This window comes from Leptidea sinapis, chromosome 43 (genome assembly GCF_905404315.1).
Source record: "Leptidea sinapis chromosome 43, ilLepSina1.1, whole genome shotgun sequence".
NCBI lineage: Eukaryota > Metazoa > Arthropoda > Insecta > Lepidoptera > Pieridae > Leptidea > Leptidea sinapis.
In genome coordinates this window covers 712,533-729,516 of record NC_066307.1, presented here as the reverse complement: position 1 = coordinate 729,516, position 16,984 = coordinate 712,533, and the positions used below count along the sequence as shown (strand labels likewise).

At 35.8% G+C, this 16,984-nt stretch overlaps 3 protein-coding genes across 9 annotated transcripts in view; 1 reads left to right on the top strand and 2 right to left on the bottom strand.

Annotated features, from left to right (window-relative positions):
• Positions 1-6,143, top strand: part of LOC126977056 (maltase A1-like) — a 32,928-nt gene extending 26,785 nt beyond the window's left edge. For 4 of the 7 annotated variants that reach the window (XM_050825732.1, XM_050825730.1, XM_050825729.1 and 1 more), the window contains exons 6-11: positions 500-831; positions 2,014-2,121; positions 3,015-3,263; positions 4,409-4,506; positions 4,586-4,726; positions 5,932-6,143. In XM_050825732.1, coding sequence (XP_050681689.1) covers positions 500-831; positions 2,014-2,121; positions 3,015-3,263; positions 4,409-4,506; positions 4,586-4,726; positions 5,932-6,010 — 1,007 coding nt within the window. In that variant the 3' untranslated portion in view covers positions 6,011-6,143. The remainder of the gene's footprint in view (positions 1-499; positions 832-2,013; positions 2,122-3,014; positions 3,264-4,408; positions 4,507-4,585; positions 4,727-5,931) is intronic. The other 3 variants (XM_050825727.1, XM_050825726.1, XM_050825724.1) reach the window with 3 other exon arrangements.
• A 496-nt stretch (positions 6,144-6,639) lies between these two features.
• LOC126977077 (DNA polymerase epsilon subunit 4) lies at positions 6,640-8,721 on the bottom strand. Its single transcript, XM_050825771.1, has 2 exons — positions 8,238-8,721; positions 6,640-7,913 (listed from the first exon to the last, which is right to left on the bottom strand). Exons 1-2 carry the CDS (start codon positions 8,535-8,537, stop codon positions 7,770-7,772), a joined length of 444 nt encoding a protein of 147 aa, XP_050681728.1. The 5' UTR covers positions 8,538-8,721; the 3' UTR covers positions 6,640-7,769.
• A 3,582-nt stretch (positions 8,722-12,303) lies between these two features.
• LOC126977062 (uncharacterized) overlaps positions 12,304-16,984 on the bottom strand; it is an 86,372-nt gene continuing 81,691 nt past the window's right edge. Inside the window, exons 3-4 of the mRNA XM_050825748.1 lie at positions 15,604-15,804; positions 12,304-14,190 (exon numbers count right to left, since the gene is read on the bottom strand). Coding sequence (XP_050681705.1) covers positions 13,999-14,190; positions 15,604-15,804 — 393 coding nt within the window. The 3' untranslated portion in view covers positions 12,304-13,998. The remainder of the gene's footprint in view (positions 14,191-15,603; positions 15,805-16,984) is intronic.

Genomic DNA, 16,984 nt, shown 5'->3' with positions numbered 1-16,984 from the left:
AGTATCAGCTCGATCCATTTGACCGCGTGCAACGCAGAGCAGCTCGAATTGTCGGGGACCCAGTGCTCTATGAACGGCAGGATCACTTGGCGTTGCGTAGAGACGTCACTTCATTGTGTTTCTTCTACCGCATTTATCACAGGGAGTGTTCCGAAGAGCTATTTAACCTGATTCCTGCCCCAAATTCCACCTTCGCACGACACGCCACAAGTTAGGATATCATCCCCACCATCTGGATGTGTGGCGGTCCTCCACTGTGCGGTTTTCAAGGAGCTTTCTTCCACGTACTAACAACGAACTAATAACGTCCTTTTTTGTACATAATAAAAATTTAAAACGTATCGAATTAATTCATTCGATCCACTCGTTATGACAGTACCTTATAAAAAGTGGGTCTAACCAACATCAATATTTTTAGCCCATAAACATAACGGGGGTTTTACTTGTAATCGAGTACTCTTAACGCTGTTCTACCTATATTAATAGTACGATGTTACAGGCATATCTGATACTGACCCAGACGATTACGAATATTACGACCACATATTTACACAAGACTTGGCGGAAACCTATGAAGTTGTATTCGACTGGAGGGAGGTTTTGGATGAATACACAGAAACGCATGGAGAGTACAAAATTATGATGACTGAAGCATATACTGATTTGTTCAACACAATACTATATTACGGAAACGAGAACAGGGATGGAGCTATACCTTTCAATTTTATTTTTCTGGAAGAAATAAATAAGAATTCTACTGCGCGTGACATTAAAACTACGATTGATAAGTGGATGACTTACATGCCTCATGGCAGAGTGGCGAACTGGGTGGTAAGATTGTATCCAAACATTCAAGTGTCATAATAGCTCTTAGGCTTAAATCTATAGACTAGATTCGGTCATACGACAAATTCTGAAACTAAGGCTAAGACTATGCTCACACTTCACTTACGTAAAACTTAGCTGAGCTCAATTCAGCTTAGCATAATCTTTGATTTCGTTTTTATAGTCGTTTCGCACCTGAATTGTAATCCAAGTTGTATAATATGGTAAGGAAGATAACAGCTAATGAATGATGTTTAACCCTGTAAGTTATCTAGACACTTAGATATATATTTTATTATTTTTTATTCAAACAAAACAAATCTTGTACAATACAATACTACGACTACATAAAATTAAAACTATCATTACGTGGAAGCGTACCAAGAATACTGGCAGCATTACCGCGTTGGATAGCAAGGTTGATCCGTTGACCGAAATAGCTGCCAGCGCTTGGGTTTCCAGTAGCCTTATCGATGCGCGGAGATAGTATTTTGAACATTCTCCGCGCCTCTGGGCCCCACGGGCCAAGTGTCTCGACACCAAATGGCACAAAGATGTATGACTCACTGAGACCAAGTGTCTGCGAGTCTTCGGCAGTCGAAGCAGCAGCCCCAGCACCAACTGACCTAACTTGGACATGAGAAGGAGCCAGAGTGTCGACGCAAGTAGCGTCCCACACCAGCGCCCTTCCCCGTGCCCAAGCCACCAGCGACATTTTATTATTTTTTGTATGTAATGGGTTTCCGAATAAATAAATAAATAAATATGAAATTAGACTGAGCTTAAGCTATGAGTCCAATGCAAAAGCCCAGTTCACGTTTTATCACAGCTTTTTTTTTTAGCTTTAGTTTCAGAATTTGTTGTATGACTGACAAATAATTTATTAGTACAATTTTCTCTAGTATAAACTTTTATTATATCATGTTTTTTCTATAACATGATGATATGACATTTCTTCCACGAAGAATAGGTCTAATTTACTTAATACGAATAGACAGAAAGTTCTGCAACTGGAGGGGAAATGGACATATGTTGTACAACATAACGTTTGATTTATAATTATGTAGTTTAAAGTTTAAATACATTTAATTGCCTACATACATATTAGTTCGGATGTGGTCTACACTATAAACTATATTCAGCGCTTACATAATGATAACAGACGATACATTTGTGTCGATATTTCAGAACGGTAATCACGACCAGAGCCGTCTAGCTTCCCGTCAGGGACCCGAGCGAGTCGACGCGATGAACATGCTGGCACTTATGCTACCTGGTGTGGCACTCACCTATCAGGTATGTGCTACAGCATCAAAGTCTATATTTTATAATTCAACATTTCGACAACATCTAAGTATTTTTAATGTTTCTTCAATCAAGCAACAACCGATGACCGTGGGACACACTTGACTTTTATAACCTGCGATACGACCGCACTCAACGACCTAACCGCGTCCAATTAAACGCGGGTCTTAAAATGTAACAATATTTTTAGCAGCAAACAGTTTCAATTAAAAGAACATCGCGATAAATTAAGTAAATAATAGAGCACTGCATAGAGTTTTGGCAATATACATTTGGAAAAATATTCTTCCTGATAAATTTTTGTCACCTCCATAATGTGTTACTCGAGGTAATGGGCATACGCTACGCTTCAGGTAAGCAAAGTGCGAATCTAACAGGTTGTCTCCAAGGGCCAAATTAGAGCAAAGTGGATAATATGAAAAAGGAGCAGATGATTTTACTCAAAATAACAAAGACATATTGCTTAATGGTTCCCGTAATCACTCTTGAAATCATGCATCTTAAGGCTCCGTTGACTGAATTAGATGAATACTCTTTTAAGAGTATTATTAGTTTCTATTAACGTATTATTCGAGTTCCTCCTATGATTCGAGACTAATATGTCTTAATACTAGTCTGAAGTTTAGATCGTATGGGCGATCGTTCTGCACTTTCCCTGGCTAGTGTGAGCTAGCCACTGCTTTGCTAGGCTTGACTCCGCAGTATACAGGTATACCTACATTACTAGTTACTACTAGCGGGACACATCTAAAAGTAGGGAGTGCAAGTATTGTTTAATGGCATTGGAACTGAATATGCCGTCTTCGTCTGCCCATAAGTAGTAGTGATTTCACGGTATTGGCAATGTCACACACCACGTTAGATTTTTAACGAATGTTCAACAGGGAGAAGAAATAGGCATGACAGATGGACACGTATTATGGGAGGACACCAAAGACCCTCAAGCCTGTAACACTGACGACCCAATCAACTACTGGAAAAAGTCCAGGGATCCAAGCAGAACACCTTATCACTGGGACAGCTCAGTGTTCGCTGGGTTTACTTGTGGTGTAGCACCCTGGTTACCTGTGGCGGATAATTACAAAGAACTCAATTTGCAAGTGCAACTGAGATCCCGAAGAAGTCACTATAATGTAAGTATCTTAGCTGACTATTATATGGGAAACTTAACTATATTGGAAGTAAAGAACAATTAATAACTTTTTATTTTTGATTTTTACTTTTCACCAAAAGGGGAATATTATGTACATTCGTCCTAGAATTTTGTGCAGTAAAACAAATGTCGTTCGACAATACTAAAGTCCCTTCACAACATTTTAATGGAAAGTAGATATAGAAAGCTACCTATGGTTATCACCGCCGCCCATTCGCTCTTGCAACACGAGAGGAAGCCTGGAGTTACAAAACATGTCGTATCGAGCTGGAAACACTACAATTAAGGTCATTCCATCACGGTGTCATGAAAGAAGAACGAAAGAAAGAACTTTTTTGGATCATGACCGCACATGTTGTAGTTTAATCAGTGTGGATGATTTTTTTATGGAAGAGGAGGACAAACAAGTGTACGGGCACAGTAGACACTACTATGGTACAGGTCGCCGCCTACCACCGTCTCCTGCAAGAGTAGAGGATTCACTGGAGCGTTGTCGGTCTTTTAGAAGACTGTACGCACTTTTTTTTTGAAGGTACCTTCGTATCGTCCCGGAAACCGCCCAAGTAAGCTCATTCAACGGCTTGGTTGTGGGTGGAAGAAAATTCCTTGAGTATCACATTGTAGAGGAACGCCAGACAACCAGATGGTGGTGATGATATGATGGCGTATCGTGCGAAGGTGGAAATCCGAGGATAAACAGCTCTTCGGAACACTCCCCGTGATAAATGCGGTAGAGAACACACAATGAAGCGACGTTTCTACACAACGCCAAGTGATCCTGCCGTTGACAGAGCACTGAGTTCCCGAATACTAGGGTGCGTAAGACCAAAGATGACAGCAGTAGGTTCTCCATATGTAGCCGGACCTGTGCTTTATAGAGCGCTAGAATGTAGGCCGTCTTGAAGTATTGCCATGCTCTATTCATGACGCGCAGCTTCTTCGAAGCGAATTTGACTTTGCCTTTCAATTTACCGAGGAATTGGCAATCGCTCAAGATTTCGAAACCCAGTATTCCAACACCAGGAGAGGCTTTAAGGGAAGTGTTGTCGAAGCGATGACTTAATTCGAGACAACATCAGTATGCACATCATTAATAAATATAATATTATTCCATCTATTTTTTAGTTTTACAAAGATGTTGTAGCTGTGAGGAAGACAGCGGCCAGTAAATATGGAGATCTAGGAATATTGGCCTATACAGAAGACATTTTAGTTGTTACGAGGTACACTACAGGCTCACTCTATTAAATAATTTTTTTTCTGTAGTACGTGTTCTTCTTTATCACATGGAACTATTTACAGGTTACTGCCAAATGCTCGGAGTATCGTCGGTGTGATCAACTTATCAAATAAGCCGCAGTTGGTGGATCTGTCTTCAGTTACATTGTTGCCAAAATATTTGAAAGTTGTGGCTTCTGGTGTCAATTGCACACAAACAAAAGGGTAATAAGATATTAGTATAATATAAATAGCATTTATTTTCTAAAAATCGATTCCTATAGGTCGCTTCGGAAACAAATAGGGCTCTGAGATAGAAGAAGCGGCGCGAGAAACAACTCCCAGGATTCTTTAGATATACTTTGGTTGATGACTGGATAGGTATGGTGTCACCTTTTGCTCTAGCCAAGAAGTTAATGTGAAAGCTTGTTGTGCAGTACAAACCGAATTTGGAGATTTGGTAATAATATTAGACTACGACCTAGACTTGACAACCTATGTTGTTCTCCTTGATAGGACTGTCTTGTAATGAGTGGGGTGCCTCAGTAATGATACATACCTATCATGTTTGTATATATCATTACTGAGGTAAATGTTGTGCTCAGTTTGGTTTTCTTATTATATAAAAAGCACCTAGAAATTGTACATAGTATGAACACATATGTCTAGTGTTTCAACTATTGGAAATATTATGTAGGTATTTATTTATTGTCGAATTAGGACGGCAGTGCCACTTACACTAATATATTAATGAATAATTGAATGGAATATACAATTTCAATGCTCTGCGCGTACCAATACCCATTACAATGTAGTGCCGCTCAGGATTCTTGAAAAACTCACAAATTCTGAGCGGCACAACAATTGCGCTCGTCACCTTGAGACATAAGATGCTAAGTCTCATTTGTCCAGTAATTTCACTAACTACGGCGCCCTTCAGACTGGAACACAGTAGTGTTTACACATTGACACCTAGCCGGCATCCTGTGCAAAGGAGCCTCCCACTACTAAATGGGTCCCATTGAGCATTCTTGTCCAAGAGTGCATTGAAAGATGCCAATGCACAATGGTATAGGTGCCATACCTCAAGCAACTGTGCGATGAGCCACACCCTCGATAAGTTTAGCTTGTCATGGTCGAAGATTATTACAGTAAAGGGACATGTATACGACACGATTGTACAGCTGTGCAAATTTTCTACTTGTTTCTCTCATGCGTATCTAAAGCTGGCCTTTGCGGGTAGTTAGGGATGCTAAGGGTCAACATAGGTTCCTTCAAACAAGTATCTGAAGGAACCTATGTTGACCTGGAAACACTGTGGATGGCATTTTTAACTTTAGAACACTCCCTGTAGAAGATACACAGTAATGTGATGTAACCACATAATGATATAGTGTCTGTTAACTATACACAACAATTTTTGTTTGCAGGTTCATCCTATTAAAAGATTACATAATTGTATCCAACAATTGTGCGCTGCTCTTGCAAACCATCAGTAGATGCTGCTAGACTAATTTCAATAAAGTATAAATGTATTTCAGCAAACTGGCTTTTTATTTTGTGTAAAGCCTTAACCGCCTGAAAGTATCAAAGATGCCTATTATTTGTAAAAAAAAATATAATTCACGCAAAAAATTCAAAACTAGTTTTTATTTCGTAATGCTCAATGTGGGTTGATGAATGACCACACAATACAAGAAATAGAAATCATGTGAGTCAGTCTCTAACTTGTCTGCTTACAGAGCAATAGAATCTAAGGAACGATTTAACTTATTTGGAGTATATATAGATACAGTTTTTTTTTACTAAACTAGCCATACTTGTAGGTAGGTATGGGTTTTTGGCCTTACAAAGTAGAACAGAATGGCCCTGTTTTTACTCATGCACAAAAATACCTTGTTTTAAGTTAAGTTTAAGTTACCAGTGTTAAGACACTGAAAAAATTTCAAAATCTGTAACCACATAGTGTACATCAAGAATATACGTTTATATAAAATGCAAAGTTTATATAAATCAATGAGGTAATATTAGGTGCATCACTCATTGGTCAAATTACCATATGTCAGGGTGTAATTTCGTATTTAATCCAAACACACAAACTGTTTTAGATTGAGGATGGAGACTAAAGAAAATAATAATTTAGATTAAAAAAAAGTTGTAATACAAAACATAATTGCATAGTAAATATATAAACAATTGCATCATTCATAAACTTTGTTTTCAAATTTAATTTGTGTAAGAAAAGATATATTAATGTGGAAAACTTTATAAAAACTAACAATGTTGTCAGAAGGCTGATTTTATTTCTTCACAAACAACTTCTTCTCATAGTATGCTGCTGTATTGAGCTCAAACTAAAACAACCTCATCAATTACATCATCATATAATGTTCATACATACATGTTCTTTTATACTTTGTACTCCTAATAGGCCCATTTCTAGAACATCCCTAATTAGCCATATGTATGCAGTCAATATAGTTTTATCCATCCTTTCTACTTGTCGGTATGTATACCAACACAAGCAGACATTTCCTTCTTAGTAACTGACATTACCTCTTCTTTTACTTGACATCACTCTCTAACTGTTGAATACGGTAGAAACTCAACTAACCGAATTAACAGTTATCGTGAGGTGATCAAAGATCCATATAACTTAATGTATGAAGAAAAGTGGGTTTTGTGCATTATATGTAGTAAGTATATAAAGTTGTGTTTATTAAAAACAAAAAATACATATCAACGAAAATCAATGATTCTAAGAAATTTTTTAGAGAAACATTTTTCAACATATGATTCATACATTCTTAGATTACATACATAAATACTGAATTATGTAGTGCAGCCTTAAACATAAAATATTAAGGCACATATATACTTATAATTTGTTTACACTGCATATTTGTTAATTATGAATTGAAATAATCAGTCTAATATTGTTAAAAAATTGTCATTTGACATAAGACTTGTTTCCAAACACTGGAGAGCTATGAAGTGCTTTATCATGAGATGGCTCATCATCAATTCACAATGGGAGAGGTAATGCCAGTTCTGAGTTCAATTTCATTTAAACTCACATAAATTCGACTTGTAGGTATGTAATTATAAGTCCGGGTAATTGTGAATCCGTATAACTGAGGGCCAAATCATCAAGTTTCTACTGTAATGCATTTCATAATATAATATGTTCACCCTTCCCCGCTCAACTCATAGGTAATAATGTGAATGAGCTTATTGTAATTAATTATAATTTTACAAAACATTGCCATTAGAAGTCCATAGCACCTTCCAGGAAGCACAAACAGTCCACCTTATTAATAATAACATCTAGATCTTTCTTAGCTATTGTTTTTCTTTTGTGGTGTGATGTGTAAACAAAGGTTTCCTTTGCAATTGTTTCTAGAAACATCTCCTGGAAATAAAACATTAGTCATTATTTCTAATTCAAGTTATAATTGAAAAAATATAGTTTTCAAATATTGTATTATGTTATAGTTTGTGTTACATTCATTTTAAATTAAAAATCATTTAGAAATAAAATTTATTTACATTTTAATAGATTAATCTCTAAGTACAAACATCAATGTTTGTAAATTGAGGATATTTCAAGTATTTTGTAATAATGTTGTTGGAATTGCTTTTTTTCCAGTACATGCTACATTTCTTTTACAAAATACAAAAGAAAAAGCACAAAAAGTAGACTATGGTATTTGGAAGGTTGATTAAATATACTTACAGTAGCTTTAGTTACTAAAAACACAGCTTCGGCGGTTACCATTTGGACGTCTGGATCCATTTTAATAATATTTTTTATCCTAGCCATTGGCAATCTTGTAGTCTTAGGAACTTCACTTTTGCCACTTTGAACATTCTTAGCTGTTGCGAGTAGTTGTGCAGATTCTGTACTAGCCACAATAGGGCCAGAATATTGTTCAGAATTGCTGATTTCTGAAGGGTTTTCACTATCAAATAAGTTTTCAGAATTATCAATAATATCCAAAACATCTAATTCTAAATAATGATCTTCTTCACTCATATTGTAACGAAAGAAAAATTAAAGTAATAAAATAAGTATCAGATTTGTTTTTTAAATAATCACATTCACAACACTTCCTACAGTAAAATGTCGATTTTCAAAGATTTAATTTCAATGGAAAGCAAGTGTTTTCCAAAACTCAACTCTCTAAATTCAAATTTAAAATCAAAAATTTTTCGAGGGAATGAAATGTCAAATGAATATGACAATAATTGTCATATTGACAGTTAGTTTCTATTTCGGGCACTGCCTAGAGTAATGCTCCGAGTAGTGATAGCGTGGGTATTCTAGTAGTGCTCTGTGATCCCCTTTGCCTGTCCAGATGGACGAACAGAACCAAAAAAAAAGCTCTGTGATTTTGCCTAATTTAGGTGTTTTTAATATTATAGAGCTTCTATTCTATATCAAAAATTGCTTAGAACCTATTTTAACATAATCATTTTCAAACTTTCTCCTTTACCCCGTCTGATTCTTTGTGGCCATGTCAGTATTGCGTAACATTAAAACATGATGGAAATCGAATAAAAAACGTCATAATATATTTCGGCTATTCAAATGCGCCATTTTGCGCGGTGTTTCTGTGACGTCAGAGTCAAGCAAGAATCTATATTGCACTAGAAAATGTATCGCCGCTTTTTTTCTTCGGTTATACTGCAAAAACTACTGAAGCTATCGGAATAATTGTACCATTAGATGCAGGGTGTTTCGGAGAAGGTTTTAGTATATTATAATATGTTGGTGATTATTTACTTGGAATCTATTTTACTTACAAATGCCTAAAATTCGCAATACAGCTAGTTCAGTCAATGACAGTTCATTAGATATTATAATAATTCATACAAGATCGGGCGCAGGGCATTGCCGGATCTTCTGGAATTCTGGTGAAATTTATTAAATTTAATTACATTTTGCATTTTATAAAACAATTGAACAAAAGCAAAAACTTACTTTAATGTATTTTTTGGTGCCGAAAATACATCGAAAAGTGCACTAGATAAAGAATTGCTCCATGAGACTAAACTATCCAAGCAATAAACAGTAACCATTTGACCGAGTGCAATGCCGAGCTGCTCGAATTGTCAGGGAACGCAGTGCTCTGTGAATGGCTAGATAACTTTGGGTTACGTACTTGCTTCATTGCGTTTTCTACCGCATTTGTCACGGGGAGTGTTATGAAGAGCTGTTTGATTTTGACACATTGGTGTGGCGTTCCTCAGTGCGGTTTTCAAGGAACTTTCTTCTACGCTGTGAAATGAGCTTCCTTGTGCGGTGTTTCCAGGACTATATGACATGTGTACCTTCAACAAAAGCGCTTTTTGCACTTTTTTAAAGGCCGACAACGCTCTTTCGATTCCCCTGGTATTGCAGGAGAATGCGGGCAACGGTGATCACTTAACATAAGATGACCCGTAACATCAGAGGACAAACGAGCTGTCCTCTTTTCAATACAAAATAATCAATGAGAAGAAATAAAGTATCTCCAACAACTTGCTTATAATGTTGTGGTTTCAAGATACCAATTTTGAAGTGAGTTTAATGAACATGTAATTTTTTATTTAGTTTATAATTTAAAAATGTAAACTTAAAATATATTATATAATACTCCCCGTGATAAATATCAAGTATTCACAATTAAGTTTAAATGTATCGGGTTAACTTTAATTACTTTGTATGTATCTATCTTAATTTTGGAAATCAATTTATTATTTATTTACAACAGAACCTCAACATTGATATGATTATCATAATATAATTCTCGTTGAGATCTTTAATAACCGAAAAGGCAATGGATATAGTAATTCCAACTAATTGATATTTTCTGTATTTATAGATTATGTTTAGTTTCACAAATTAATGTGAGAAAATATGAATTGAAAAAACATCAAAATTAAATTTTTTATCGCTTAATTACCTTGTAGCTTTCACTCTTTAAAATTTAGCAGAAATAAAATCTGGGTTTGAAACACAAAAAATGCGTCATTAAAAACAGATCATATCTTAAACGCGTCTATTTCTGGAACAATACCTGATTGCCCATAAACAAATCCACTTTCAGTCATTGTAAATAATTATTCTACAGATCATTCAATAATAAAAAAAACAACATAAAATGTAATATATCGCTACTATAATATGCCACCGAAAATAATATCTAGGAACCATACCAGTGATTATGTTTATTGAGACTTTGACGTCACACTGCGCTTCAACCAATAGCATTGCGTTTCGATGTTTTATTTTTCGCACGTATTTATTGCACTTTTGTTTTTTAAATATTTATTATTCAGAAAAAATTAATAAGAAAAAACTATGTAAGATAAAATAAATAATATAAGTTACATGCATATACCCTATTTTGGTAAATTATATTATAAACATTACATTGTCAGGACAGATTGTGTTTAATCACCAACAATTGAGGGTTCATTTGATACTAACGAGGAGACATGCGATGTGTCATTATTGGGTTAATTTACTTGCAACAAGGATGAAGAAGAAGAACAAGGGGAAGGGGAAGCAGAAGTAGGTATCAGAGAATTATGAATCGGATCGATAAATTTCTCTATTTTATTTTATTTACACCGCTTTTATCACTTTTATTATTAAAGATAAATTAACTAAATTATGAATTAATTAATTTTGGGGTTGCTAAGGTTTAGGTTAAGGTTATTTTTTTATGGAAGAGGAAGATGATCGAGTGTACGGGTCACCTGCAGTTAAGTCATCACCGTCTACAATCATGTTTAAATTATCTTTGATCTTTTCTTGGAACAGCAGAGGAATCAAAGGAACCCATGTTAGATCGTTCTGGAAACACCGCGCAAGGAAGCACATTCTATAGTTGGCTTTCAGGTCGAAGAAAACTTCTCGAAAACCGCACTGTAGACCAACGCTACACATCCAGATGGTGAAGACGATATCAAAGTTTGTAGCAAAGCAGGAATCCGGTCAAAACCGCTCTTCGGAACACTCTCTGTGTTAAAGCGTTAGAAGACTGGCAATACAGCGACGTGTTTACGCAACTCCAAGTGGTCTAGCCGTTCCCAGAGCATTGGGTCCATGAGAAGCAGTTTTTTCTTTGCATGCGATTAAATACTGAGTTGCACCAGACCAGGGATCTGAGCAATACTCTAAATGTAGCCAGACTTTCCGCTTTGTAGGGCGCTAAAACGTTGGCCCGCTTGATTGATATTGCCTTGATCTGTGTTATAAGCCGCAGTTTCTTCAAAACTATTTTGGTTCGTCTTCCAGATGATTGCGGAATTGACAATCGCTCGAGATTTCCAGACCCGGTATTCTGATACTAGCCGAAGCAATAAGAGGTATGTTGTCGAACAGCCATGATACGACAAATGTGGTTTTTTAGTGGTTAACGCGCAAACTTGAGTCTTCTGTGGTTAAAATGTTCATATTCCCCGTTCCGCGCCACTCTCAAGAGATGACTCGATAGAAGGTTTCTTCCAGAACTTCTCAACGATTTTCCTTGAGAGAAACATACATACCCAGTGTATAAGGCATCTCCAGAACTGTATCTGTATAGCTGAGCATGTTAGAGGCGTTTATCATATTTTAGTTAAACTCCAGCTATCGGCCGGAGAGCAATATCCGTCGCCAAAGAGGTGGTGAATGAGGGTAGGTAGTAAGAAAATATTATTTAAGCATCGTTTCTCCGTTACCGTCATTTGCACATCAATCGAACACACAAAGAACTTAATTTTAGAAGAGAATATATAAATGAACTTGTGTGATAATAATAAAACAATAGTTTGACGTAATAAAATATAATCATCAGTCGCGTTGAGTATCAAAACAACATTTACAAACATTTAATACTTATATACATCTAAAATTTTGCAGTTTATTTTATAATAAGTAAACATAATTTATTCATTGTCTATGTACAAGAGCATCTTACAATAATACCTATTCACTAAAAGTGGTGGAAAAATTCATATCATCCCTCATCATGACATTTCTGTATATTATACTATTCACTAGACTCACCCGCGTGTGTTGTAATGAGCGTTTTGTAACAATTAAAATACAAAATTGAATATATTATGTGCTGTTATGCATCTAAATAAAACCATAACAGAAAATTAAGATGAGAAAATGAAAAAGTTTTAATGAAACGGATTTTAAGGTACGAATGTTTAATAAAAATAATGACTTTTTTATAATTTACTTTAATTATTAGTAGACGTTATTGGCAATAAAAGATATAAACTAGTCCAGAATGTATCAGATTAACAATTATTAAACAAAAAATATATATATTTAGTTATACATTGCATATGCTACTTCAACTATTTGTTCTGTTCCCTAAAATAATATATTTACATTATCAACAAACTCTCTCCACAACTAACAGTTACTATTAGTATTAAAAACTCGATACATTTTAAGGCACTTCCTAACTAGGCATCTATAACATAAAATACATATTGTTTATGTATAGTTACATAGGAAAAAATATATTCTGTCGTCATATTTTATAAAATAATTATCATCATTTGCAATATTTATTTAAAGATGTGTTTATTTGGGACTAATAGCAATTAAAATAATGCTTACGTAAAACGAAGTGCTAATGAATTCCACTGTAACATAAATTTACTAAAACTTTATCTATTCCAATGGCAACAATAACACTTCAATCATTATAGTTGAAACCCGTTTGGAGATGTTTGTGCCATCAGACGTGCCATCTGCACATGGCACTTAAGGCGAAGGGTAAACAGAAATTACGCAAACGAGGTATATTTCGACAAGTTTTATGGTGAAAATATAGCACTTGGAGCTATGAACATTACTTAATCCTGTTACTCATATCCCTAAGTCTTATTTGCAGGTTGCCAATGCTTTCTGTTGGTTATAGTTAACACACTAGAGCTTTTTTTAACTACCATTTTTCTTCACAGTTAAACAAGTTTTTTCTCGGCATGACTCATTTGATTCGTATGAAATTCAGAAGGGTAATTCTTATAGCTTGTACTTTTTTGTGTAGGTACATTTAATCATTATAATATAATATTATAATTAATTAGTAATCAATAACAAGGATTGTAAACATATAAACTGTTCGCGCATGTTAAAATGTTACGTTTTCCACGCAATAATTTTGCTCGAAAATATGATCACGCCCTTCACTATGGTTTGCAAACGATAATGCACAAACTGCGTCGTTGCCACAGCTTACACTTGCATATCAGAGTCCAATAAGTGCGCGTGTGGTATTATTAGTTTCCACTTTCTTCTATAAGGTCTATGCGTTTTGTTTTATTTTACTACATTGTTACATAGATGGCGAGCGGCCCTTAAATGAACTCATATCGTTCAAGGTCGCCGGCACTCAGTGTCACCTTAACTTTTGCGTCGTTATAAATTGTTAAAGATTTATTGTTTCCTCCTCTATTCAAAAATATAATTACTTTTTCTCTTGCCCTAATATATGCAATATTTAATTAATACATAACAATTTTTTCCATATAGGTTTTTTCGTTTGTACGACTGGCAGCCCAGCCAAGATGGCGGCGTCAAAGGCGTCCTTTAATTGTTTCCTCGTTTTAGCAGATGTCTCTATGTAGGCCGCATTTATTTTCGCTGCTAAAACCTTTGCTTCTATTTCTGTTACAGGTTGTTCACCACGACTCTGGAAACATAAAAATAATATAATATTAAAATTATGCGACGAACCATAGATTTAGAGCAATGTGACGTGTGAGCTGCAATGAAATGGGATTTTTTTGCTGCCTTTTTTATGACAATAAGAGAAGAGACGAGAAGGACATTCAGCTGATGGTAATTGATGCGCCCTGCCCATTACAATACAGTGCCGCTCAGGATTCTTGAAAAAAAAAACATTAATTGAGAGCGGCACTGCAATTGCGCTTGTCACCTTAAGGCTAAGATGTTAAGTCCTCATTTGCCCAGTAATTTCACTGGCTGCGGCACCCGTCAGATCGAAGTACACTAATGCTTACACATTACTGCTTCACGGTAGAAAAAGGGGCCGTTGTGGTATATATATATAATGTATAATCTAGCCGGCATCCTATGCAACTCCCACTGATAAAAGGTTTTAGTCGCCTCTTACGATACCCTTGGGCCTGAGATTCCCTATCCTTTAATGCCCCGTGGAAGCACAGGGCAATTCCTGTTCACCTCTCTCTGGTTTCCATTGTCCTTTTCGTTTTTTTTTCATATAGGGACTTACCTACCATTTCAGTTAAAAGGGGACATAATAATAATTATTAAAGTGTTAAAATAATCATGTATAGCGAGGATTGCGTGCTTCAATATTTCGTGTAACTTTAGGTAGTTAGAAGCCTTCGGATATGTTAGATTTCTTCAAGTTGCAATATCACTTTTACTAATAACGATTTCCATCAATTGAGACCTTTTTAAAACGTGAAGGTATTATTAACCGAGTAATTTTTGTATGTTTTAAGATTTTAAGAAATATGAAAGTTACGGGCGAAAAAGGAGCATAATTCGTTTCCCGAGTTTTCACACTGTTCAAAATTCGATGACCCAGTTATAATTTACTGTTTACGTGCTAGTAAATGCTCGCTTGAATTCGTATTGCAGTGGTTTTAAATATGGATTGAATGTTTCATCAGTAATTAATATATACTAATCTATGTATATATACATACGTTTGTATATATGGCGTTATGAGGAAGTTCATTGTCGTTCAGCGGGGCAATGGAGAGGGCTATGCTCGGAGATTCACTGCGAGATCGAATCAGAAATGAGGAGATCCGTAGGAGAACCAAAGTCACCTACATAGCCCAGGTGGTTGCGAAACTGAAGTGGCAGTAGGCAGGGCACATAGCTTGACGGACAGGTGGTCGTTGGGGCAGTAAAGTCCTCGAATGGCGACCATGTAGCGGAAGACGTAGTGTTGGTAGGCCCCCAAATTGGACCGACGATCTGGTCGGATGAGAGCAGCGCAGAACCGATCGTCATGGCTCTTTGGGGGAGGCCTTTGTCCAGCAGTGGACGTCTTCCGGCTGAAATGATGACGAATCTATGTACCGAATGTGTTTAGGTATAAACTTACTCGTAAATTGTGTAGAACTTTCCCATCAAGCGCCAGGTCACTCTGTGTTCCGACTAGTATTAAGGGCGCATTCACATTAGCGACCGCACGCGTCCACCGGTCGGCGACAGACCGGAAAGTTTCCGGTCGCACGACGGAGAAGCACAACATTAGCACATCGGTGCCCGGGTAGCACAACTCGCGAAGCTCTGACATAGAGTCCTGAAACATATATTATGAGGGTTTAATACGACATCAGTACGTAGTAAGTTGACTTTAATGGTGTGTATTTGACGATTATTCAATCATACTAACTAATATTATAAATGAGGATATGTAGTTATTTGTTTATTTGTTTTTTTTTTACTCTTTCACGCCTAAACTACTCAACTGGTCATCAAAGTATTTTGTATTTACATTGTCAGGGGTACAGAAAATGGCATAGGAGATTATATAAATAAAAACAAAATTCTTTCTGACTGAGAAAATGAATGAAGATTTCTTAGTTAAGAATTAAACGCCATCTCACGTTCCACGTTTGATGTACGTGGAACGTGAGATGGATTTTTTTTTAAAAGATATTTTTTGTTAAATTTCAATGTTATTTAATTCAAAATAGAACAATACTGATAACTATACTTAAAATACGTAATATCATGAAGATCATATTTAGAACATTAAGTAAAAAATATTGTCAAGAGGAAGTGTAACCAAGAATACTGGTATAATTTCCTCGTTGGATAGCTAGGCTGATCCGTTAGCTGATAGCGCTTGGATTTCCCGTGGTCTCATTGAGGCGACGACGATGGACCCTTCTTATAATATAAGAAGGGGTTAAATATATTATAATATATTCTTATCACTATCAAAGCTGTATTTTTAACCCCCTTATTCATAATGGTCCGCTAACTTTAAACAGCCGCTAAGGAGTGTTTTTTCTCATTCTGACTTAGGTCAATAGAAGACAGAGTGAGAATTAGCAATGCTTTAAGTTTGCAGACTATTACTTGATTTAGTTGAGTGCTAAATCAGCAACAACAAATTAAAAATATAAGTATTTTTCAGTTACTTAGACCATTCACTTGCTTTTTCAAAATGCCTCGCAAAAGTAATACCAATATATCTAAAAAAAATTGAATTCTGAAATGCATATGAGATCCTGGTTATGACAATTAATATGAAAATAAATTATTTTAATTTCACTGATAATTGACATTTACTTAACGCTATCAACGACTGTCGGTGACTAAAGAAGAAAATCAGCTTGTTTTAGAATTCTTGTGTCTGTATGTTTTACTGTTTATCTGTTAGGATCAATTCATATTCTGGAAACCACATGACTAGACCACGGCTTTTCATTGGTATTTGCTAAAACTTTAAGGCGTGGATGTGTCACGTTTCC